General features: G+C 42.1%; 1 protein-coding gene across 1 annotated transcript in view; it reads left to right on the plus strand.

The window, feature by feature from the left end:
• FLACC1 (flagellum associated containing coiled-coil domains 1) overlaps window positions 1-25,181 on the plus strand; it is a 42,314-nt gene extending 17,133 nt beyond the window's left edge. Inside the window, exons 5-16 of the mRNA XM_047085151.1 lie at window positions 2,616-2,664; window positions 4,181-4,314; window positions 5,549-5,642; window positions 7,330-7,391; window positions 8,907-9,004; window positions 10,549-10,601; window positions 12,246-12,345; window positions 14,106-14,209; window positions 19,335-19,397; window positions 22,785-22,874; window positions 23,006-23,115; window positions 25,061-25,181. Coding sequence (XP_046941107.1) covers window positions 2,616-2,664; window positions 4,181-4,314; window positions 5,549-5,642; window positions 7,330-7,391; window positions 8,907-9,004; window positions 10,549-10,601; window positions 12,246-12,345; window positions 14,106-14,209; window positions 19,335-19,397; window positions 22,785-22,874; window positions 23,006-23,115; window positions 25,061-25,181 — 1,078 coding nt within the window. The remainder of the gene's footprint in view (window positions 1-2,615; window positions 2,665-4,180; window positions 4,315-5,548; window positions 5,643-7,329; window positions 7,392-8,906; window positions 9,005-10,548; window positions 10,602-12,245; window positions 12,346-14,105; window positions 14,210-19,334; window positions 19,398-22,784; window positions 22,875-23,005; window positions 23,116-25,060) is intronic.
• The last annotated feature ends 1,680 nt before the right edge of the window (window positions 25,182-26,861 follow it).

The raw sequence follows: 26,861 nt of genomic DNA on the forward strand, positions 1-26,861 counted from the left end.
TCTTCTTCCTCCTCTGGGATACCAATTATGTGTATATTATTTCTTTTTAGTGTATCACTTAGTTCTCTTATTTTCCCCTCATATTCCTGGATTTTTTTATCTCTCTTTTTCTCAGCTTCCTCTTTTTCCATAACTTTATCTTCTAGTTCACCTATTCTCTCCTCTGCCTCTTCAATCCGAGCTGTGGATGTTTCCATTTTATTTTGCATCTCGTTTAAAGCGTTTTTCAGCTCCTCGTGACTGTTCCTTAGTCCCTTGATCTCTGTAGCAAGAGATTCTCTGCTGTCCTCTATACTATTTTCAAGCCCAGCGATTAATTTTATGACTATTATTCTAAATTCACTTTCTGTTATATTATTTAAATCCTTTTTGATCAGTTCATTAGCTGTTGTTATTTCCTGGAGATTCTTTTGAGGGGAATTCTTCCGTTTGGTCATTTTGGATAGTCCCTGGAGTGGTGCGGACCTGCAGGGCACTTCCCCTGTGCTGTGGTGTATAACTGGAGTTGGTGGGCGGGGCCGCAGTCAGACCTGATGTCTGCCCCCAGCCCACCGCTGGGGCCACAGTCAGACTGGTGTGTGCCTTCTCTTCCCCTCTCCTAGGGGTGGGATTCACTGTGGGGTGGCATGGCCCGTCTGGGCTACTTGCACACTGCCAGGCTTGTGGTGCTGGGGATCTGGCGTATTAGCTGGGGTGGGTAGGCAAGGTGCACGGGGGCAGGAGGGGCAGGCTTAGCTCGCTTCTCCTTAGGTGATCCACTTCAGGAGGGGCCCTGTGGCAGCGGGAGGGAGTCAGACCCGCTGCCAGAGGGGTGGCTCCGCAGAAGCACAGCGTTGGGCGTTTGGGCGGAGCCAGCATGTTCCCTGGCAGGAACTGGTTCCCTTTGGGATTTTGGCTGGGGGATGGGGGAAGGAGATGGCGCTGGCAAACACCTTTATTCCCTGCCAAACTGAGCTCTGTCGTCCGGGGGCTCAGCAACTCTCCCTCCCGTTGTCCTCCAGCCTTCCCGCTTTCTGAGCAGAGCTGTTAACTTATGACCTCCCAGATGCTAAGTCCCACTTGCTGTCGGAACACACTCCATCCTGCCCCTCCGCTTTTGCAAGCCAGACTTGGGGCCTCTGCTTGGCCGGCGGGCCACCACTCCACCCTGGCTCCCTCCCACCAGTCCGTGGAGCGCACCGCCTCACCGCCCTTCCTACCCTCTTCCATGGGCCTCTCGTCTGCGCTTGGCTCTGGAGACTCCATTCTGCTAATCCTCTGGCGGTTTTCTGGGTTATTTAGGCAGGTGTAGGTGGAATCTAAGTGATCAGCAGGACGCGCGGTGAGCCCAGCATCCTCCTATGCCTCCATCTTCCTCTCTGTCTCCATGGCCAGCTTTTTAAAGAGATCCAGGTTACTCAGTGATTTCCCCACCACCACCGCCCCAAGGCTTTCCTAAATTCAGAGAAAGTAAACAAAATTAGCATTGTAAAGAGTTCCTGGTTTATGAATGCGAGCATATGGTTGCTATGAACTGAGTTGTATTTTAAGTGGTTTTAAATCTTTTCAATTACATATGAGTCCCATTGTATTATCAAAGTATATGGTGCACGCATGTCTGTTTTTTAACACACAGAGTCATGTTTTCGCCATTTAAAATAATAGTATCTACAGTAGCCAAATCCTTGGGCTAGTTTTCTCAAGGGAGTCTTCAGTTCCTCTCTGGAGGCCTCATTTGGGGGGGTGGGAGATGTGGGATCAAAACCAGACTTTATTAGCCAAGGTAGAACTGCCTCCACCAAGAAAAATCCTCTCAACCCCACACCCCCATACCCAGCTGACTTTGGAACAGTCTCACCCTGGTAACCACTCCACAACCCTTAAAGATATTGTGGTTATTTTGATCATAGGGAAAATGGAACTCCTAGATCAGTTTTGGTTGTTTCTTTTCACAGCAGTTGGCCTGATTGTATGTATATGGGTGTTAGTGTTTGCTGAAGCAGAGGGAAAATGCCCTAGCTTCATATACCTAAGCCTAACTAGTCTTGTTGTCAGCACATCAGAAACTGGTTACTCTTATTCCAATCTTTCAACTTTCCAGGTGAAGTCCCTTACAAATATGCTTGATATTTGGATACCTGATATGTTCACATTTCTACACCTGAAAACAACAACTAATTATGACCAGGATTAACCATTTACTTATCCTGAATTTATGATACTGACCATTTCGGGTCCCATATCACTAATTTCTGGTGCAAATAAGAAAGGCTTTTGTGCAGAAAATGTAAATGTCACTAGTGTGCTCATTTGAGATTATGCAACATAGGAGAGCCCTTTGGATTCTCAGGCCAAGTCTCTTGACCCTTATTTTAGGAGTGGTTCTAATAGGCATGATAGTCAACTCCCCACTTTTTTACTTCCTGCCTTTTTATCACAGGGACCTGTGATGATCTCGGGACCATTGAACATTCCTTAGTTCCTGAGTAGAATATTTCAGAGCTGAAAGGGGCCTCAGAGATCATCCCAGTAATGTCACTTTTTACAGATGAGCAATTGGGATCAGGGAGCAGCTTCTAAGCTTTGAACTTCTCTTTGCTCCCTGGTTGCATTCTGAGCACGTCTTTCTCTTGCAGAGGGAAACTCCATTTAGGAAAACAAGAGGAGAGCAATAAACCACCTTATGTGAGTAAAAACATGAAGGGGGCAGCGGGACTAACATTTACTGAGTGCCTACTTTGTGCAAGCACAGGCCTTTTACATGTACGTACCTCATTGGATCTTTGCAATGATCCTATGAGGAGGGGCTATCGTTATTGCACATAGCGTAACTGGTAAGTGGCAGAAAAAGGACTTGAACTCAGCTGAGCCAGACCTCAGAGAGGGCATGTAACTGCCACTCTCTACTGCCTTGTGCATGGCAAGAAGACTGTGCCAAGGAAACCAGACACTGACCACCAGTCCAGGCTAGGGTACAGCTCATGCCCACGTGCCAGAAACCCCCCACTGTCACACTGGGGAACCCACAAATGCTAGGGCAGGGACAACAGAGGAAGGGAGCAGGGCCAGGACCACACTGGAGAAAGAGATGGGAACTAAACCCAGGAAGATCTCAATAGCTGCCTAGGAGTTTGGGCCTAATCGTTCCAGTGTCTGGGAACCTTCATGGGTCTGACACAGGCACAGTACCAGGTAAGATTTACATTCTAGAAAAAACATTGTCTGATGGGATAATACTGGTGCTTTTTACTATGGGATTTTTATCTATTTTCTTTTTTTCCCCTTAAACAAGGATCATGCATTTCCTTAACAGTCAGGAAAAAAACCAAAAATGTTATTGCCCTCCAGACAGAGAGGATGATGAACTTTAGGGGAGCCAGAATGAAGGCAGGGAGGCCAGCTGGGCAGGTATGGCCAAAGCCAAAGAGAAAGAGGAGGGTGGCTTTGGCCATGGGGCAGGAGTGTGGAGAGGAGAAGATGAAGCTGGGGTACAATTAGGCAATAACAATGACAGGACTTGTGTTGCCTTAGGGGTGCCCTACACAACCTAGAAGGCACAATCTTATCCTGGTCTATGCAGGCTGGTAGCCCTGCCAGATTTCTGACTTGGGTCTAGTGGGGAATAGAGGAAGAACTGACTAAAATAGATGTGTTTGTTTGTTTTCCTAACCGTGCTAGACACTTTCTCCTGTTATTTTGGCTTTCCTCATAAAAGCCCTTTGAGGAAGAGTTACCCTAATTTTCTAATGAGGAAACTGAGGCACACAGATATTGAATAACTATAGTTGGTGGCAGAGCCAGCATTTGAACTCAGGCCTGTCTAATTCCCAAAACTTAGCAATTTCTGTGGTGTCTGACTGCCTTCTGGCCTCTGGCTGTGTGGAGAATGCAGACGAGGTGCAGGGCTTGGGGCTGAGTGCCGAGTGAAGTGTCAGCATTTAGGGTTGCACATGTTGAGCTTGAGAGGTCTTTGGGAACATCCAGGAACCATTTGAGTCTTGAGACCAGATCTCAGGAGAGAAATCTGGGCTGGAGTATGAGGGTGAGTGGTAACTGGGGAATGCACAGGAGGGACTTGGGCTCTGGGATCCCACCTCATGTCTCTGTGTCTAAGATGTGAGTAGCACTCTAGTGGAAGATTTGGGGGAATCTCTGCACTCCAGGTCTGCAATATTATCTTACCTTCCACCTTGATGCCCAGGAAGTGATAAACGTGTCACCTGGTTATCGCCTCATTCGAAATAGGGAGCAGATTTCTGTCACCTTGGGAGATGAAATGTTTGATAAGAAAAAGCGGTCGCAATCAGAGATCATGGACAGAGTCCAGATTTCCAGGTAATGCCCTTGGACCTATATCCAGCTCCTCAGAGCTATCACTATTGGGCTTGGCCTGGCCTCAAGGAGAAGCTCCTAACTTCCATGCCCAATGCACAGGGTCTCTGTTCTGAAGGTGCTATAAAGTCACTTCACTCCTCATCCCTGTGCTGCTCCTCTCCACACCCATCTCTCTGCCCTGATCCCATTTGAAACAGGACAAAGGTCAGGTCAGGCAGCTGACCTGAAAAGTGATTGGGTATAGTATAATTTGTACTAAAGGAAAGCAATTATTCTTAGAGGTGATGAACAGATGAAATATTCATAAAATAGTCTGAATTTGGAGGGTGTAAAGTAAGAGTAAAGTCAGAGTTTTTGGGGAGCTGAGTATGCATCTCTTTCTCATTTTGCCCAAAGATGTCACTCAGTTCATGCTTCTGAGAGGCATAGCATGGAAGATTCTGGCTGAGTCTACCCCAGTTGAGCACAGTGCATCCTCTCTGTCATTCAGGCCCTACCCACTCTATCCTCCAATGCCATATAAAGTCAGCTCCCACATCTTATCCATTCTACTTCCTAGATCTCTCATTCATGTCTCTCTCTCCTTGTCTCCTCCTACATCCTCTCTCTTGTTCCCTCACCTTGTTGAATGGAGGACCATCTCTGCTGCACTGCACACGTCACTACCTGCCACCCTGTCTACTCCAGCTCAACCAAATAGAGCTAAATAACTTACGGACATCATGGAGGCTCCAAACCCAGAAACACAGAAAATTGTTATCTATTCTGCAAGCCATGCTCTGAAATCCCCTCTTTGTCCTGTGTCTGGGCCATTCCTTGTCTATGATTCACTGTCAGCATCAATCCATCTCCCACCTTCCCATTTCCTAACCCTCTGAATTTTTCCTCCTCCATTTCAACTGTCATTACTGAATCAAGGTCAAACCCTGATAGATCTCTGACATATTCCTCTTCCCCTTCTATTCAACGGGTAACCAATCCACTCCTCCACCTACTCACACCCCCCACTGCAGGCTAGCTTACCCAAAAGGTCTGATCTGAGGCTCAACCACCCTGCTGCCTAATTCCTTCTCCCAGACTACTCTTCCACCCCTCCCATGACCCCCATGATGATGGAGCAGATGCAGAACATGGCCTGACTGTCACCAAGCCAGAGATAGTCACGTACAGGGAGGTGCCTGACTGGCACAGAATGGAAGCTCTGTGGATGATAGAAGGATTCCTTGTCCCATAGGACTGATATCATTACTGACCTGCAAGAGCAGATCTCAGAATTGACAGTGATCATTGAGCAAATGAACAGAGACCATCAATCTGCCCAGAAATTGGTGAGTGATCCTTGAGTTAGCTGACATCTCTATGGGTAGGGGAAAGACCGGTTTTTTTCAGATCACCTGCTATGTTCCAGGCAAGATGCCAAGCGCTTTACTCGTGGGAGCCATGTTGTCTAGGTGACAGTTCTGAAGATAGGACTGTGGCTACACAGTAGGATTTCTCTGACTCCATCCTTATCCATGACTGCAAGAACTTAAATCTTTTCTCAAAGCCTAAGTCAATTTCCAGGAGTTCTTTATGTGCCTGCAGTGTGTACATTGCTACTGAACTCACCACACCAAGGGGTGCCAGCCATCTCACGTCAGGCTTGCTGTGGAGAGTTAAACTTCAGAGGGTGCCGAGTCTCTTCCTAATGGCAATAGTGTGGTTAATGCACTCAGTGTGGTTCAAAAGCTACCCAGAACCCTTCAGTACGCACTTCCTGTTGCTGTGAAAATTGCCAAAGCCCACTTCAGAATTTGCTGAGATCAGTCTGCACTCTGTGTTTCCTGGGGATTTTGGTGACAACTCCTTTAGATTTTACCATCTGCTTTATCATAGTCTCTTCTTCCCCACCTCAAGCAGGGGTGCCTGCTGGCCTGGGCTGGAGTGATAAACCAGAGCAATGCTCAGAAACAGCCTCCCCCACATCCCACTTGCCTGTTGTTATTGAAACCCACTTGTGAAGGTCGACTTCCCACCAGTCCTACCCCTCACCCTCTGACATGCCCCAGATGTGTCTGAATCCTACAGTGACCTGGCTTGTGACTCACACTGAGACCTCCCCTACTGTTGGTTCATTACTATATTTATCTGAAAACCCTGCCAGGTTTGTGGTCTGCTTCTACAGATAGGAAATTAAGGCTCAGGAAGTTAAATAAGTTCTATGAGATCAGTCATCAATGGTGGATTATTGTTGCAAAATGCACATTTTCACTCACTGAATCATTGGCCCTGCTAAAGACCTATTTAGAGATTATTTCCGTGCAGGGACCTCATATTGTGATACTTAAAATTCTCCCACCTGTGAACATCCCAAATTGTTGTGTGACCCTGTGGAAGGCTGTAGTGCTGGCTGCCAGTGTGTAGACAGAGAGGGACAGGGAGAGCCCTGAACCCTTTTGTCTCAGTTTGCAGTGGGTGCTGACTGTTCTGGAAGTGTCCTTTCCTCCTGAGACACTAACCAGAGAATCTGATGGTTAAAATGGAAGGTCACCTGGAAATGAGCAAATTTTGCCTGCGGTAACATACTTTTCTGACAAAGAGGCTTTATTAACACCAGATTTTAAGTTCATTGAAAGTGTGGAGTTTGAGTCTTGGGCCTCTTTGGCTCTTCCAGGGCAAGCTCTTTGCTCAATAGATGATAACTTAATTGAATTATGTATCAAAGAAATCCAAAGACCAAGATCTTAGAGATTGCTGTCCAACAAAAAGACCAGACCTGCCTATAAAACCAGTTAGTGAAAGAGATGGTTTCTGTGCACCAACATTATGAACTGATTACATACCAAACAGCAATAGACCAAGGCAAGGATTGCTCCATTCCCTGAGTAGTGATGTGCTCTCTGGGATTGGAGAACACAAAGAAGAGAGTGTGGGGAGTAGAGCACACCCTATGAACGTGAAGGCTTCTCAGAAATTGCAGACTGCAGTGGGAGTGGGATCCTTGATCCTATATCGTTAATGCCATGTTGCTCCCAGCTCTCCAATGAAATGGCTGTCCGCTGTGCTGAGATGCAGCAGAACTTCGAAAACAAAAACAGGTAAGCGTTCTAGCACAAGCTCCTGTGTGCTGAAGGCCCTAAGACTCTTGCTTCCTTGCAAGATTTCGTTTCACTGGGATTTCAGATAGTGCCAAATGGAGTTGGGTAGGTGGGGATGGGGGAAATGGGCAAGATGGTTTGATGTGAAGCCACCAAAATGTAGCACAGAGAAGGTCATTCCTAGTTTTGCACTTTCTGATCCAATTACTTTGTTTCAAGTATAATCTCCCTTTCTGTTGATTGCTGAGGAGAGCCAGTTTTCATTCTCTATGAGATTTCTGTGACAGACAACTATTGTTCTCAGCCCAGCCTCCTCCTATTTCCCCTGCCTCTTCACTTCCTCCCCCCTCTTTCTCTTCCTCATTTTTGTCCTGTCATTTCTACTCTCCTGGCTACTCCCGGGACCTGGGCAGAATGGGAAGAAGGTATGGGAGGAGCAGGAGCCAGAGCCACAAAGACAAGCCAAGGGGAAGTAAAAGGAAGTGTGTTGCCTACGTGGGTGAGGAAACCTTCAAAACCTCCTTCCAGGCTACCTGCTGGGCACCAGAGCAGCCTCAGAAGTCCCAGCAGAGAGAAGTATCCCTCACTGAGTCATAGACTTGCTTCCAAAAGATTATAATAAATAAGTAACATATTTGTTATATAATAGCTTTCATTATTTTTAGAGCAGTTTTAGGTTCATAGTAAAATAGAGCATAAAGTACAGACAGCCTGACCCCACACCTGCACACCCCAAGTAATCATTAACTCCTGCACTATTGTGATGCATTTGTCACAATCAATGAACCTACACTGATAAATTACCATCACCCGAAGTGCATAGTTTACATTAGGGTTCACTCTTGGTGTTGTACATCCTATGGGTTTTGACAAATGTATAATGACATGTGTCCACCATTATTGTATCATACAGAGTAGTTTCACCGCCCTGAAAAATCCTCTGTGCCCTGCTCATTCATCCCTCCCTCCCCACTAACCTCTGGCAAACACTGATCTTTTTACTGTCTCCACAGCTGTGCATTTTCCAGAATATCATATAGTAGGAATCATATAGTGTGTAGGCTTTATGTATTGACTTTGGTCACTTACTATTATGCATTTAATGTTCCTCCATGTCTTCTCTTGGCTTCACAGCTCATATAGCCTTTCTTTTTGACATTCATCTTGAACACTGCCAGCTTCTGCCCCCTGGAATGGAGGCTGAAGAGACCCTGGGCTCTAAAATTATCCTGGATGCTAATGCAGCCTACAGTTTCCCAAGACAGCCATAAACAAATACTGTGCTATTAGCACAGGAGTCTATGGTCTCCACCAGCTCCATTCAAAATAATAGTTGGTAAAAATGGGTCTTCTCACCTTCTTTGGGTGGATGCCAGGAGAATGAGTCAGGAAGTGAAGGCCCTGCAGGCTGCCCACAACTGCCTGTGTGATGGGGAAAGGTGGGATCAACTGAGTGTAACAGCTCAGCTCTGGACTTTTTTTCACTGATTGTGGCCTTCTCCCGGGGTCACACAGAGAGCTCAAAGAGGCTCACGCAGCAGAGGTCAGTCATTTGGAGAACAACTACAAAGCCACACTGAAGGCAGAGAAGCTGGCTGCCCAAGAAAAACTAGGTATGGTCTGGACTGGGGAGAATGACCCTGGGGAGGGGTGAGAGGCTGACCATGGGGGTCTAGGACCAAAGAACTCCCGTGGTCATGGATGGGCTGGGACTGTGCTCTCCAGATGTCCTCCTAAAGCTCAGAGACAGGGAGTGACTGAGAATGAAACTGAAAAGAGGGAAACCATGTCATCAGTGTCCCTCCTATGCCCAGGTGATAGACTGGCCTGCAACCAAGTGTTAGGATCTGAGCAAGTCCTTAATCTCCTTGAGTCTCATTTATTCTGTCTAAGAATTGAGGACTATAATACCTGCCTTTATCAGAGAGATAAGAATGTGAAAGCAGCTTTTTAAAATATATTTTTAACTCTACAAATATAATATTATTGTAATCCAGCAAGTTACATCATCTGTAAAATGGTGGTGTTTCATTATATTATAATAGCACACTATGATTTATATGGCCTTATAATGCATAAGAGTTGTGTTGGCCATTTATCCCATTATTTATGCTGTCCTTGGGAAGGGCAAAATGTGTATCCTTCAGAATTCTGAGATTATAGACTAATCTCCATAGGGAGAAGGAGAAATTCTATAATCTTCTCCCTTTATTTTGCCTTACTTTTTAAAAAGAGGGTATTTATAGCTTGCTGATTTTCCAATTTTCTAAAGAAAACATGTATCATTTTCAAAATCAGTGTACACTGGAAACATTGCTTTAAAAAGAGAGAAGCAGGGGCACCTAGGTGGTTAAGCGTCCAACTTTGGCTCAGGTCATGATCTCACAGTTCGTGGGTTTGAGCCCCACATTGGGCTCTGTACTGACAGCACAGAGCCTGATTTGGATCCTTTCTCTCCCTCTCTCTCTGCCCCCTCACCCTGCTTGCACTCTCTCTCTCTTTCAAAAGTAAACATTAAAAAATAAATAAAACTGCTTTAATAAGAGGGAAGCAGGTGCATACTACAAGGTTTTGCTCCTCTTTTCCCCACAGATGTAGGTTTACCCCCAGGGATTAGTTCTCACATTTGGTATGCATCAGAATCACTTGAGAAGCATATTATCCACAGACACTAGGCCTCTCCTCTGAGACCTGAATTCAGTGGGTTTGGCTGGGTGGAGGTGGGGAGTAGGAAAAGAAGACAGGCGTCTGGATTTATAATAAGCCTCCAGGGTTATTCTTTTTTTTTTTTTTTAATTTTTTTTTCAACGTTTATTTATTTTTGGGACAGAGAGAGACAGAGCATGAACGGGGGAGGGGCAGAGAGAGAGGGAGACACAGAATCGGAAGCAGGCTCCAGGCTCTGAGCCATCAGCCCAGAGCCCGACGCGGGGCTCGAACTCACGGACCGCGAGATCGTGACCTGGCTGAAGTCGGACGCTTAACCGACTGCGCCACCCAGGCGCCCCCTCCAGGGTTATTCTTGAGGTGCAACATGGTTTTAGCACCTAGAGGATGAGTTGGAGATGGAGGAAGAGTACAGGAGAGCTCACACTTGAGTGTGAAAACATTCATTTCGGAGGAATAATGATGACCCTGTTGTTTTCCTTTTGTCCAGATGAAATGGGAAAGGAGTATAAGTATTTGAAGAATATGTTTCATATGTATCAGGTGAGATTCAGAACTCCTTGGATTATGAAAGTAAGAGGCAAGGCTCATTCCTGGCTGATGACATCAGGCTGAATCTACAGCTCTTGTCTAGAAAATAATTTCCTCAGATTCCCAGCATCCTTGGTTCTAGGTGGCACTAAGTACACCCAGGGAGAAGAGTGACCTTCAGACCGTGGTGGCTTCCATGTGTGAATCAGTCACCCAGTCCCTAAAGAAGCCCACTGACCAATATGTTTGTAATTACAAAAGTAATACCTGCTCATGGTTTCTAAAAAATTGAAATACAAAAACCAACTACAACAGCAACAAAAGAGAATTAGCACCGCAAGACAATCTGCTGTTAGCATTTGCACTTTGTAACATCTTTGATTTTAGTAGAGTGCAGGGCCAAAAGGGATAAACATTTTAAAGGCCTTTGATACATTTGGCCAAATTGCCGTCCAAAAAAGACTCTCTCACTGCACCCCCACCAGCTGGGCCTGGGATGCTCTAGCCATCTCAGAATGTAACTCATTCATTGAATCAGCTAATTTGAGGGAGGCCTGGGGAAACAGGCCATGATTTCTTCTTAGTGGGATGAGAGAGTAGGAGACGAGGAATGAACAGGCTGAGGCAGCAAACCCCCATCCTATTGGTGAGCAGCTAGTTGTGGTTTGCGCAGGACTTTCCAGGTTTTAGCATCAAAAGTTCAGAGTCCTGGGACACAACTCAGTCTCAAACAAAGACAGTTGACCACCCTCTTAAAGAAGGAAACCAAGTCAGGCACCAGCACCACCTCTGAAATTCTATTTGCCATCCACAGTTTCAGTTTTGAGCTTGTATCTAAAACTTGTTTTTCAAGATGTATCTTGATACAGTGAGGGAAAACATCTTAGAGCAAAGCCTAGGAGAAGCATCAGACTGATGTGTGGGTAGGCTGCCCCTTACGTTTGCTTCAGTCTGTACCTCTCCAGAGAGTTTGACCTCTATGGAAACTGAGCTGCCCACCAGTCTTGAAAATGATAAACGAGAACCTTTATCTAAATGGCCATAAACACTTACAAATGAGCTCTGATGTCTGGCCCCAGTGTGAGTTATGCTGCTAACCTGGGGGAAAAAAGGAGGTCAGGGTACTGAGACGTTACTAGCAGCATCCAGGTCCTAGGCCTTCCTCCTCCTGGAGTCCCACCCCCATGAAGTCTGAACCAACCAACAGGATTGGCATCAGGTTAGGCTTATTTAACCTCACCCACAAAGGAAGTTAGATTTGCTGAGTTAAAAATAGACACTGTCTGAAAAACATACCATTGTTTTCTAAGTGTTCAAATTAACTACTAGGCATTTCCCTTGTTTCTTCATGGGCTGTTGATAAGTGATTCATGATTCAGAGGGAGCTGACATGTGAATTTGCAGCAGGGGAGTCCTACCTGTCTTCAAAGGAAACCCAGTTCCAGTGGGGCAAACACATGCAGAACTTGCCTTTGACTTTAGGGTTCTACAGGCCCTTGGATGGGCTGGGCTAGAATTTACTCCCACCAACCACCCACAGAGGGACTCCCAGCAAGCATTCTAGTGAGGGAAGCTTTAAAGGGCCCAATGCTGTGCCTGGAGCCAGTGTGCAGTCTTCTCCAGGATTCTTTTCATAGTGCCTTTGTACCTCTGCAGGACAGCATTTATGATGAAATGGAAGATAAGTGGTTGAAGAAGAAGGCAGAATGGGAGAAGGATGAGAAGTTGGAGCGGGAAAAGATCCTGCTACAGCAAAGTGAGTACAAGAACTTCTCTTTTTGATGGCACGTGTACCAAAAAAAACCTGCCATTAAGTTTGGTCTTAGCTTGAGAACATCAGCTTTAGATTCACTAAAGGTGATGGCCACAGGGCTGGATTCCTGAATCAAGAGTACATGGAGTTTTCAACAAGTGACAACAAGGATGGAGTCTTTTATAAAACTCAGCTATTTGAGGGTATAAGCCCGTACCTTCCAAAGCTCTCCAATTCCAAGCTTAGCCATCATGGTCTGGAACAAGCTCTGGGACATCTGTAGGAGCATTGACTTGTTACCCGGATACAAGTGACCCCAAATTTCCAGAAAAATGTTCTGGAATTAGAGTTTCAAATATTCACTTGTTGGGAGAGTGACAACACAATCATACTGAGAGCCTCTGTATTCCCATATCCCCCCAGAGGATCTCCATTTTTCAGGTACAATTGGCATATAACACTGCATATGTTTAAAGAGTACAACATGTTGATTTGATACATTTATATATTACTATATATTTTTAGTATTTCCAACACCTAGCACAGAGTTTGGATCATAGAAAGTGTTTTATGGAGGCCCTGGATGGTTCAGTCAGTTAAGTGTCCGACCCTTGATCTCAGCTCAGGTCTTGATCTCAGGGTTGTGAGTTCAAGCCCTATGTTGGACTCCACACTGGGAGTAGAGCCCACTTTAAAAAAAGTGTGTTATGGATGAGCCTCCTACCCTCAGCAAGCATCTTCCTAAGTGGAAAAAGAAGAAAGGAATTTATGGAGACTTTGCTCCCTGACCTAGAGGACTGGTTGAGGTAGGAGTGGAGCCTCTACAAACCTATACCACATCCTACCTCACCCCAGTTCATATCAAACTTGGTTGTTTTCAACAAATTACTCATTTAAATGCAGAAACTCCCTGGGTAAGTTAATCTTCAAGGCTATTCCCACTCTGGTCGGGACTCTTGACTGCAGGAAGGCAGCATGAAGACCCTGGAACTAAGGGTGAGGAAAAGAATGAGGAGCTGCACCTATCTGAGGCTTTACTCAGAAGCCTGGTGTAACATAACCCAGGTCTTCTTCCAGACTTCTGGCCACCCATACCACACTCATCCCATGTTGTCAAAATCTAAGTAAGATGTTACACCCAATTTTGAAAGAGCAGACTTCAGCTGTGCATAGTGTAGCTCAGCCCTCTAGGGGTAGCCTCCTATCATTCCCAGCTTATTCACAGGATGAGCCTAGGGGTTGCCTCCCTATAATTCCCAGCACCATGAAGCTGAAGAAGAAATCTGTGTCAGCCCCTCACCCCTCCTTTCTCCTCTTTGGTTTTGGGGCTCAGTTGGTAAGTTCTCCTGCACCAGAAACATTTTAAGCCTTCCTCTACCCCAGGGTTAAGTACAGAATAAATTTTATTGCTGGAAAATTCACATTAGTCAAGAGCTATATTTTAAGGTAAGAATATCCAAGAAAACGTAGTTACTTCAGCAGAGGGAATGGACAAAATAATAAGCAACAGATCTAAAATTACACACACACAAAAATCAGAGACATTAGGAGTAAAACCATATGGCTGATATCACTGAAAACTGCCACCATGTTCACCTGATTCCCAAGCATTTCTAGGTGAGCATCAGAGGCTGAATGACAGGCTGAAAGGAACTTGAGTTTGACCCAGTCTGGAATTTTTATTACCTTCAGATATTCTCAGTTTCTCTCTGCATGTGCTTTCCCCACATTTACTCATATACATAATTTCTTCTCACCCCCAGAACATAATATGACAAAAAGGTTTGAATTAGAGTCAGAAGAAGAAAAGAAGAAAATAAATGACTCCTACAGTACCGTCTTTGAGAACTTCAATCGAGAGAAGGAGGTAACTTAGCCCAAAGCACATGAGTGGTTGAGCATGAAGCCTAGGTGGGACATCCGGTTCCTAGGTGTGCCTCTGTAATTAGGCACAATTTTGCCTTTATGGGCATATTCTTCCTTTCCCAGCTTCCTTGGAAATATATGCAAGTAGACTGGCAGTCTTGCTGTCCTTTATCTACATGGTCTTACCACAGGGTCACTGTGGAATGAAAACTGAAACTAGTGGGAAATAACAGAATGCTAAACACATACAAAACGTGAAATTCCCTATTTTGCCAAATTTTCCCAGTTTCTGAATGTCCTCCTCATTCTTGACTGTAGCTGAAGAGAAAGGGCAGTGTAGCAAACTAAACTACGCAAGTTGGTCATGTATAGCTCTTAGTAATTAAGAGGATCTATCTAAAAGTTAGAGGGGGTAAGGGCACCTGGGTGGCTTAGTCAGTTAAGCATGGGACTTAGGCTCAGGTCATGATCTCACGGTTTGTGAGTTTGAGCCCCAAGTTGGGCTCTGTGCTAACAGCTCAGAGCCTGGAGCCTGCTTCAGATTCTGTGTCTCCCTCGCTCTCTCTGCCCCTCCCCCACTCACTCTCTGTCTCTGTCTCTCAAAAATAAATAAACATTGAAAGAAAAACAAAAGTTAGAGGGGTTAAAATGTAGCTACTCTTGTTAATCACTCCCCTACAACCTTGATACTGATGCCAGATCATAGTGAAAACAGGTCTCAGACATACAGACATTTACTAAATAAACATGCATTACTAGCAAGCAGGCCCCAAGCGGTTATACCACCAGCTCTCTGAACTTTTAGGTACATGAAAGACTCATCAGAGGTGTATGCAAGGGTAGTACAGAGGTAGGATTCTGTAACCACTGTAGTCAGCATCTGGCAGCTGGAGCTCCTCCTAAGCAGACACAGGACCATTTAGGGATCAAACCTTAGACACCATTCCTGAGTGTGTAGGCTATAGGCTTTGTTAGATTCCTGTACTTTTTTCCTGCAAAGTGGACAGTGTCTCTAAAATAGTATCTACCTTCAGGGTGCCTGGGTGGCTCAGTCGGTTAAGTGTCTGACTTTGGCTCAGGTCACGATCTCACAGTTTGTGAGCTCGAGCCCCGCATCGGGCTCTGTGCTGACAGCTCAGAGCCTGGAGCCTGCTTCGGATTCTGTGTCTCATTCTCTCTCTGCCCCTCCCCCACTGTGCTCTGTCTCTGTCTCTCAAAAATAAATAAAAATGTAAAAAAAAAAATTTAAATAGTATCTACCTTCAATATTCCATTTTTAAGAGTACATTTCCAACTATCATGCTAATTAAAAAAACACTAATTTCACCAATAAAAGCCCATTTCTGACATTCACTATAACTGAGCAAAACAGTAATGTGGGTGTGGGACATGCTGTGCAGTGTGTCCAGTTCTTCTGGGGTATAGAGAGCTCAGACATCTGAATAAGAAGTAGCAATTCCTCTAGTGGGGAGAGAGTTGATCATCTGCATGCATCCTTTCCCCTCTTCTATTTTTTCTCCAATGATGCTGACTATGAATCTGTAAATGGTACTCTCTCTGTCTCTCTCATGAAGCATAATTTACACTTAGCAAAAGCACTGTTTTGAAGGGGCACATGAACCCTAATGTTTATAGCAATGCTATCGACAACAACCAAAGTATGGAAAGAGCCCAAATGTCCATCGACAGATGAATGGATACAGAAGATGTGGCATATATATACAATGGAGTATTACTCGGCAATCAAAAAGAATGAAATCTTGCCATTTGTAAAAACGTGGATGGAACTACAGTGTATTATGCTAAGTGAAATTAATCAGTTAGAGAAAGACAAATATCATTATGACTTCACTCATATGTGGAATTTAAGATACAAAACAGATGAACATAAGGGAAGGAAAACAAAAATAACATAAAAACGGGGAGGGCAACAAAATGTAAGAGACTCTTAAATACAGAGAACAAACTGAGGGTTACCGGAGGGGGAATGGGCTAAATGGTTAAGGGGCATTAAGGAAGACACTCGTTGGGATGAGCGCTGGGTGTCATATGTAGGAGATGAATCACTGGATTCTACTCCTGAAATCATTATTGACTATATGCTAACTAACTTGGATATAAATTTAAAAAAAAATCTAGAGCATTTCAGCAATCCAGAAATCAGTCTTGTGTTCCTTCCCAGTTCAGCCCTATCTCCCTCAAAACTTGACCCAAGACAACCACTGTTTTGATTCCTCCCATCATAGATTAGTTTCACCTGTTTTTGTTTCATATAAATGTAATCATGTAGTGTATGCTCTTTTGTATATAGTTTCTTTTTCCACACTACAGTGCCTGTGAAATTTATCTATTTTTTGTTTATATCAGTAATTTCTTACTTTTTATATCTAGTAGTATTCTTTTGTAGGAATATCACACAATGTGTTTACCATTTCCCTGTTTTTGGAGGTTTGGGTTGTTTCCGTTTTTTGTCCTCCCTATTTTATAATTAAGGCTTTTGTAACCACCCTTGTACAAATATTTCCATAGGCACAAGCTTTCATTTCCCTTGGGTATATACCTAGCAGTATTATTATTGGTCTCTCGGGTAGTTATAGGTTTAACTTTATAAGAAAATACCAAGCTATTTTCCATAGTAGTTGTATCATTTTACTCTTGCACCTTAAATCTATGAGAATTCCAGTTGCTCCTTATCATCAACAATTAGTATTGACATCCTTTTTAATTTTGACCCTTCCAATGGTATGAAATGGTATGAAATGGTATTTCATTACAGTTTTAATTTCCCTGACTATTATGTTGGGCAATTTTTTATATGCTTATCAGACAATTTATATGTCTTCTTTTGTGAAATGTTGGTTTAAGTCTTTTGTCATTTGAAAAAACTTGGATTCTTTATCTTTTTATTATTGATATGTAGGAGACCTTTACATAATATGGATACAAGTTCCTTGTCAGATATATGTGTTACAGATACTGTCTCCTAGCCTGTGGTTTGCCTTTTCATTTTACTTATGTTGTCTTCTGATGTGCAGAATTTTTTTATTTTGATGAAAACCAAATTATTAATTTTTTCCTTTTCACAGGAAAATTACAGCTTTTTGTGTCCTTTCTATGAAATTGTTGCCTAGTCCAAGGATACAAAGATATTCTATCTTTTGAAAAGCTTTGTAATTTTAATTTTTATGATTCTGTGATCCATTTTGAATAATTTTTATGTATAGAGTGAGATAGAGGTCATAGGTCACTTTTTTCTGTATAAGTATCTAGTTGTTTGAGCATGATTTACAGAAAAAAACTTTCCATTCTCCATTAAGTTGCCGTGATGTTTTTGCTGTGTTTTGAGGGGTGGGGTGAGGGGGAATAGACTCTGTTCTGTTCCATTGAATTATTTGTCCATACCAAGGCCAAGACAACCATCATCTTAATTATTGTAGCTTGAAATCAGGGAGTAAAAATCTAGCTTTGCTCTTGTGTTTCAATGTTATTTTGACTCTTCTATATCATTTACATTCTTTTAAGTTTATTTATTTGTGTTTGAGAGAGAAGGGAGAGAAAGCGCAAGTGGGAAAGAGAGAAAGAGAGAGAGAGAGAGAGAGAGAGAGAGAGAGAGAATCCCAAGCAGACTCTGGACTGTCAGCACAGAGCCCAATGCAGGGCCAAATCCCATGAACTGTCAGATCATGACCTGAGCCAAAATCGAGAGTTAGACGCTTAACTGACTGAGCTACCCAGGTGCCTCTAATCACTTATATTTCTACATAAATTTCAGAATTAGTTTGTCAAGAAAGCTTGCTGGTATTCTGACTGAGATTGCATTGAATATAAAGATAAATCTGTGGATAAATGAATATTCAACAATATTAAATATGTACATTAACAACAAAGTCCTTGATGAAAATATGGTGTCTTTTTAATATTTGTTGATGTGATATGGTGTAAGAAAGTGGTCCAGGTTCATTCTTCTGCATGTCACTGTCCAGTTTTCCCAGCACCATTTGCTGAAGAGACTGTCTTTTTTCCATTGGATGCTCTTTCCTGCTTTGTCAAAGATTAGTTGGCCATATATTTGTGGGTCTATTTCTGGGTTTTCTATTCTTTTCCATTGATCTATGTGTCTTGTTTTGTGCCAATACCATATTGTCTTAATGATTACAGGTTTGTAATGTAGCTTAAAGTCTGAAATTGTGATCTTCACTAGGTTACTTGTTTTTTTGAGTGTTGAGTTTGGTGAGTTCTTTATAGATTTTGGATACTAAGCCTTTATCCGATATATCATTTACAAATATCTTCTCCCATTCCATCGGTTGCCTTTTTGGTTTTGTTGATTGTTTACTTTGCTGTGCAGAAGCTTTTTATCTTGATGAGGTCCCAATAGTTCATTTTTGCTTTTATTTCCCTTGCCTCTGGAGACAGGTCATATAAGAAGTTGCTGCAGCTGAGGTCAAAGAGGGTGCTGCCTGCTTTCTCCTGTAGGATTTTGATGGTTTCCTGCTCACATTTAAGTCTTTCATCCATTTTGATTTTTTGTGTGTGTATAGTGTACATAGGGGAAGGGAAAGAAAAATAAGATAAAAACAGAGAGGGAGGCAAACCATAAGAGACTCTTAAATACAGAGAACAAATTGAGGGTTGCTGGAGGGGACATAGGTGTGGGGATGGGTTAAATGGGTGATGGGCATTAAGGAGGGCACTTGTTGGGATGAGCACTGGGTGTTCTATGTAAGAGATTGATCACTGGGTTCTGCTGAAGCCAAGACTACACCGTATATTAACTAACTTGAGTTTAAGAATATATATATATTTATATAATATATATTTATATATTATATTTATATATATTTATATATTATATATTTTTATATTATGTATTTATATATTATATATTTATATATATTTATATATTATATATTTATATATAATATATATTTAAACATATATATATATTGCACATAAATTAAGATTTTCAAAATTTACCTTCAACAAATTAAATGTGTGCTTCATTACACCAATATCTAAACTTTGGTGAATACTACATTCTGGAATCCTATTCTGGCTTTCTCAAGTCTCTGAAAGAAGTGCCAGAAACCCCAGTGCTGACCTTTTCCGAATAAAATTGTTTTTAGGAGCTACTGAAACAACATGAAAAGGACACCTTGCAATTAGAGGAGCTGAGAAAGACCAAACAGGTAAGCTCTTTCATTTTTCTTGTGGAATTAGCATCTTACAAATGCACCAGTAAAATTATATACCCTCAATAAAATAGAATCTATTATAATTTTCCAAAACAAAACAAAAGGAAGACCCAAAGCTGACTTTGCTGGATTCAACAAGTCAAATAGAACTTTATAACTATAATACAAAGTCATTTGTAAAACAGAGCCTTTGTGTTTTTTTAGAGCAATTTGAGCAAATATATGAACAATATGCTGTGTGATCTTCAGTGTCAAATGCGTTCCATTTCTAGTAAGGCTCAAACCACAAAAGAGTCTTGATTTGTAAAATACCAAATTCTTCCCTTAAGCTCTAAAAAGTACAATACTGACCCTGGGAACTCTAATTCCAAGCCTCTCCTTGATATTCCAAATGTGCCTCAACCCCAACAGCTTCCTCAAAGAATTCTGTTCTTCTGGGACAAATTATGGCACTTCCATGTGGGAGATACCTGAAGGGAAACTGTTCAAACCCATGAACTGCCTTCTGATTCTTCTTACACTAGGATCCAGAATGGACATGTTTGGGAAAAGACTAGCCATTATAAAATCATGGAATTATATCTTAGAGCTTAGGCAAGGCTTCAGCATTGTTGGGTCAACAAGCCTCAATGTCCTGCATGGTAGACAGATAGGCTTTGGAGCAAGGAAAACCCAGTGCATTGTAATAGCTGCTTTAATGAGCTTGTCTACTAATTCTATCATTCCTTTCTGGTTCTGTTAATTGATTTTGCTCCTCATTTGTGGTCATATTTTCTCACTTGTTTACATGCCTGGTAATTCTTTTTTTTTTTGGAGGCCTGCCATTGTGAAGTTTACCTTGTTGGGTGCGGGGGGGTGCCTGGCTGGCTCAGTCCATAGAGCATGCGACTCTTGATCTCTGGGTTGTGAGTTCAACCCCCACCTTGAGCATAAGCGTAATCAAAACAAACAAACCAAAAAGGTGGATTGCAAACTACCTTGTTGGGTGCTGAATATTTTTGTATTTCTTTAAATATTGTTGGACTTTGTTCTGGGATGCAGTTAAGTTAAAGCAGTCTTTAGTTTAAGGCTAATTTCCCCCCTACAGAGATAATACCCTTCTGAGTAGTCTACCCAATACTCTGTGTACTCTGGTTGGTGGGAATATAACTATTCCCAGTCCTGTGTTGAGGCTGGGGATTATTCTACCTGCTCTGTGCTCATGATTCTTTCCCCTAACCTTATCTCCTTCTATTTCTTCCCCTTCATTACACAACTGCAATGGCACTGGACTCCTTGCTGTATTTTTAACAGTCAAGGATCCTTTACTTGGGGTCTTTGCACTTGACATTCACTCTTCTTGGGAAGCTCTTTCCTAGATATCCACACAACTAACTTCCTTACCTCTTTCTGGTTTTGTTCAAATGCCATTTCTGAAGGGCCACTCTATTTAAAGGCTTAACTGGGGCGCCTGGGTGGCGCAGTCGGTTAAGCGTCCGACTTCAGCCAGGTCACGATCTCGCGGTCCGTGAGTTCGAGCCCCGCGTCAGGCTCTGGGCTGATGGCTCGGAGCCTGGAGCCTGTTTCCGGTTCTGTGTCTCCCTCTCTCTCTGCCCCTCCCCCGTTCATGCTCTGTCTCTCTCTCTGTCCCAAAAATAAATAAAAAACGTTGAAAAAAAAAAAATAAAGGCTTAACACCCTCCCCAACACTTCCATTTCCTTGTTTTATTTTTCTATACAGATTTTTTACATTTATTTATTTATTTATTTATTTATTTATTTATTTATTTTAAGAGAGAGAGCAAGCACATGAGTAGGGAAGAGGGACAGAAAGAAGAGAGAGAATCTTAAGCAGGTTTCATACTCAGTACAGAGCCTGATGAGGGGCTCTCCAAACTGTGAGATCAAGACCTGAGCTGAAATCAAGAGTTGGATGCTCAACTGACTGAGCCACCCAGGCGCTCCTCTATACAGATTTATAACTGTCTAACCTGATAAACTCAATGAATGAAAGCAGAGATTTTTGTCTGTTTTTTCTACCACTAATCTCCAGTTTCTAGAACGGTACCTGGCACATCACAGACATTTAGTAAATACCAGCTGATTTTTTTGAATGAATAAGCAAACAAAAGAATGCTAAATGACCTAGTACAGTGCTTTGTACAATGCAAATACAGTGAGAGATGGTACCTCTCTAGTTTATATCTTGAGAAGATGCTTATTCCATGGGAAGAGCTCTGAAGACATGTAGGAGTTAAATGAGGCTGACATCTGAAAGCACAGAGCCATCTGGATCATTTTTATTGTCTCTTCAGCGTTTATCTAATGTAGTAGATTCCACATTTATCCCTTCCCCACACTAACACTGCATCTTCTATCTTCATCCTTGGTTTGTTTTTAATTTATTATTGAAATTATTTTATTGACTTTTATTTAATTTTTTTCATCCCCTTCACTAGGGTGTATCTCCATAAGAGTAGAAATTATATTTTTCTTATTCATCATAATATTCCTAGTGCCTATAATAGTAGGTGGTTTTCCTAATTAAAAGACTATTTTTAAGGAGTGCCTGGGTGGATCAGTCGGTTGAGCATCTGACTCTTGATTTCTGCTCAGGTCATGACCTCTGTGTTGCGTACAGCACCTGCTTAAGATTCTGTCTCTTCTGCCCCTTTTCCCTACTAGCGTGCTCTCTCTCTCTCTCAAACCAACTTTTCTTAAAGGCTATTTTTTAGAGCAATGTTAGGTTTACTGAAAAATTAAACAAAGTGCAGAGAGTGCCCATATCCTCCCCCAACACAAACATACAATATACTCTATTATTAACATCTTGCATTAGTGCGGTACATTTGTTACAGCTGATGAACCAATATTGATACATCATTTTTAATTAAAGTCCATAGTTTACATTAGGGCTCACTCTTTGTGTTATGCATTCTATAGGTTTTATCAAATGCATCATGCCATGTACCCACCACTGCAATATCATACAGAATATTTTCTTTACCTAAAACTCCTCTGTCCTCCACCTATTTATCCCTGCTTCCCTTCCCAATCCCTGGCAACAACTGATCTTTTTACTGTCTCTATAGTTTTGCATTTTCCCCAATGTCATATAGTTGGAATCTGGAGTAGATATTTGATAAATATTTGTTTAATAAATGAATGATTGGTAGCTATTGTGACAACCACGGGAGCTCTGGTGAGGGCTGGCTCTGGGGCAGTGATAGTGAGTCTGCATATGAGGATATAGATGGGCAAGACATAAAGGAGATAGAAGTAAGAGGGCACAGTGACTGAACAGTGAAGGAGAAGGAGTAGCTAAAGTTGACGCTTCACATTCTAGTCCAGGCACCCTGCAGAAGAGAATAAATAGATAGACATTGTTGTCTTCTTAAACAGGTCATGGAGGAAGAGTTGAATGCACAATCTGTTATCTTAGAATCACTTAACACAACCCTCTACCAAACCCAGATGGAACTCCAGAGAGAGGTGAGTCCTGGCTGGAGTGGGGATAGGGTTGTGCAGAGGAATCCAGGTCTCTGTATGGTTCTGCCATGTAGCTTTGCTCTGGATGACTCTGGCTTGGGAAAGAGAGCAATTAAAATTTACATGTCTTTCAGAAAGCTACAGTGGGAAATCTGGAGAAAACACTCCAGACCAAGCTTGCCGAGACTGAAGAAAAGTTTAAATACACCATACAGCTTCTGACAGAAGAAAACATTCATCTAAGGTGTGCATGATGCTGCTCAAAAAGACATGGCTGAGTTATCTTTAGAAAGTGGAAGGGAGTTTGGGTGAGGAATAGATATGAAGATGAACCCAGGTATTTCTTAATAAAGTCAAGGCACAGGCACTTCCAGGAGGGAAATAGTCATTCAAAGCCTGGCCACGGAAGTCACCTGCTAAGGACAGACAGTTCATCTGAAGTGGTGCAGGGCATGTGTCTAGACTCCTCTCCCTTATTACATCTTAGTTTTTATCCAAAACAGCACATGAAATTTACCTGTGGATCTTTATTTTGTAATTAATTTATTTATTTTGAGAGAGACAGAGTAAGTAGGGGAGGAGAGAGAGAGAGAGAGAGAGAGAGAGAGAGAGGAGCAGAGGATCTGTAGCAGGCTCCACACCGACAGTACCCGATGCAGGGCTCCAACTCGTGAACTGCGAGATCATGATGTGAGCCAAAGTCAGACACTCAACTGACTAAGCCACCCAGATGCCCCTATCTGAGGGTCTTTGAGTTTATTCAGTTCTGTGAATAAATTTTAAATCCCTAAAGTCCTCTGCCCTCCACCTATTCATTTTTTGCTTCCCCTCCCAACTCCTGGAAATTACGGATCTTTTCACAGTCTCTGTAGTTTTGCCTTTTCCAGAATGTCATACAGTTGGAATCTTTAAGAGATATTTAATAAATATTTAATGAATGAACGATTGGAAGCTATTGTAACAACCCATCTGAGTTCTGAGTTTTTACCATGTCCCCTGAGGGGTTATGGGTTTAGGTGTCAGTGGTTTACACTTAGATACATCTGTGTTTAGTTCATGTGGAAGTCAACTTTAGGTCAGAAATAATACTGTTAACTGGAAATGCATTTTAAATCATTGGGATAAATTTTTGGTAGATACTTCAATAAAGGGAAGTTATTCATTGTATTGATTTGGTAGTAAAACTTATCCCTTCTTGTCTAGGTTCTTTGATCTAATAGTTAAATTGGCATAAAACAGATTAACAGGAAAAAACAAATTTAATTTTGTATGTATAGGAGCTCAGTAAAATATGAGACTCAAAGAAGTGAACAAATCAGGCAGTTATACCTTTTAGACAAAGTAACAATAAATTTGTAAAGAATTGACAAGACAAAGAAGTTTGGGGTTGGGGTACTAAATTAGTAAGTAAGTAACAGAGTTGTTGGGGTTTTTTTTAATGGTTTATTTATTTTTGAGAGAGAGCACAGGCAGGGGAGGGGAAGAGAGGATCTGAAATGGGCTCTGTGCTGACAGCAGTAAGCCCAATGTGAGCCTTGAACTCACAAACCGCAAGATCATGACCTGAGCCCAAGTCAGACAACCAACTAAGCCACCCAGGTTTTTTGTATACAGACTTCTTAGCTTTAAATTCCCTATTTCTGCTGATAGGGATATCTCTTTACCTTCTGGTATAGGGAAGGTATATTCATATGAAAAATATATTTCCTACTTTCAGGGGAACAAAGAGGGTCAGAATGCCTTTCTTGCACTGGCTGTTGCTTAAGTAACTTTAACTCAAGTAATCAATATGCAAGGTATATTGGGATGGCATACTCTGTTTCCCCTCAGCAGAATATTCCTCATTTGAGAATTTGGTAACCTAAATATCATTTCTCATTAAATTCAAAACCACTGCAAGTATGGGGTGCCTTGGTGGCTCGGTTGGTTGAGCGTCTGACTCGATTTCGGTTCAGGTCATCATCTCATGGTTCATGGGATCAAGCCCCACATCAGGCTCTGTTCTGACAGCGTGGAGCCTGCTTGGGACTCTCTCTCTCAAAATAAATAAACATTAAAAAAAAAAACCTATAAGTAATGTGTGCAGCTGCCCCCAGTGAAGGAATGAAACCACATTTCTCTCCCCTCAGATATCCTACATCCCCTTCTATCCTTGAGTCTATAGTGATACATGTTCTTTTTCTCTATAGGCAAAAAATAATTGTGAAGAATGAAGAAATTTATAAGGAACGATCTGGGAGGTTTCTCTCTATGTATGAGAATGATTCTGATAATTTAGAAGATGATAGCAATGAAAAACAAGAACTATGAGCAGAAAAGTTGTTCTCCAATACAAAAGATGTTAGGAACACCATCTCCATAGGCTTAGACAACTCCCGTGAGAGTTTCTTGAGAAATGTATATTATGAGTTTAGTTCTTGGGTTGCCTGGGTTCTACTTTTGCCTTTTCAAAATTTCCTTTCTTCTAAGTGGTTGGGAATGTTTGAATTCTCATCTCAGTTATACAGGCTTTCAAGACTCTTCATTGTAAAGTGATGTTCCCTATACCTGGATCTAAACTTTCTCTGGGTATTATACTATTTTCTCTTCCACATTTACACATTTCATTATGAAAACACTGATCCGAAGAACTTGTTCCTATTAAATATTGACTATATTTTGAAATACACCTTTTGTCCCCCTGGGGCATTTACCTAGCAAAAATGTAATTTGTTGATTCAATTCCAAAAATCCTTTCTCTCTTACATGTGTCCCCACTGCTCCACTTCTCAATCGTGTTCCCTATACTATGATTTTGGAAAAAGTGTCTGATGATCCTTGCCACCTTCTCTAAACAATCATCAGAATTCAAATCCCCACAGGGCAGGCAACTGGCTTTGGGGGTAGATTCCCATGATTCATCGCTTACATACAACACCAGTGCTCATCCCAACAAGTGCCCTCCTCAATGCCCATCACCCATTTTCCCCTCTCCCCCCCCCCCCCAATCCCCATCAACCCTCAGTTTGTTCTCTGTATTTAAGAATCTCTTATGGTTTGCCTCCCTCTCTATTTGAAACTATTTTTCTCCTTCCCTTCCCCCCTGGTCTTCTGTTAAGTTTCTTAAGTTCCACATATGAGTGAAAACATATGATATCTGTCTTTCTCTGACTGACTTATTTCACTTAGCCCTCCATGGAACCCTCCAATTCCATCCACATTGCTGCAAATGGCAGGATTTCATTCTTTCTCATTGCCAAGTAGTATTCCATTGTATATATAAACCACATCTTCTTTATCCTTTCATCAGTTGATGGACATATGGGCTCTTTGCATAATTTGGCTATTGTTGAAAACACTGCTATAAACATTGGGGTACGAGTGCCCCTATGCATCAGCACTCCTGTATCTTTTAGATAAATTCCTAGTAGTGCTATTGCTGGGTTGTAGGGTAATTCTATTTTTAATTTTTTGAGGAACCTCCACACTGTTTTCCAGAGCAGCTGCACCAGTTTGCATTCCCACCAGGAGTGCAAGAGGGCTCCCATTTCTTCACATCCTCGCCAACATCTGTTGTTTCTGAGTTGTTAATTTTAGCCACTCAGACCCAAAATCTATAAAGAACTTACCAAAGTCAACACCTGAAAAACAAAGAATCCAGTGAAGAAATGAGCAGAAGGCATAAATAGACACTTTTCCAAAGAAAACATCCAGATGGCCAACAGACACATGAAAAGATGGGCAATAAATTTTTAAAATTTACAACTGTATGAGCCAACACTGGGGAACTAAAGTAAAACATATCTATGATCCAAACATTTTCCACCTGTGAGAGGTCAATGACAAAAAACAAACACAAAATGAACAAAACAATCTCCAACCAACAGTAAGTTAAAATTCTATTTTATAATGTTAAAAACATTATTGAAAAGAAATACTATTCAAAAAATATTCTTTAAAGAAACAGTTTTTTTTAAGTTTATAAAGATTTAGAATTAACACATAAAGAAA

This window comes from Lynx rufus, unplaced genomic scaffold (assembly GCF_022079265.1).
Source record: "Lynx rufus isolate CCGP_SWC_20201006 ecotype Redwood Valley unplaced genomic scaffold, mLynRuf1.p SCAF_2, whole genome shotgun sequence".
Taxonomy (NCBI): domain Eukaryota; kingdom Metazoa; phylum Chordata; class Mammalia; order Carnivora; family Felidae; genus Lynx; species Lynx rufus.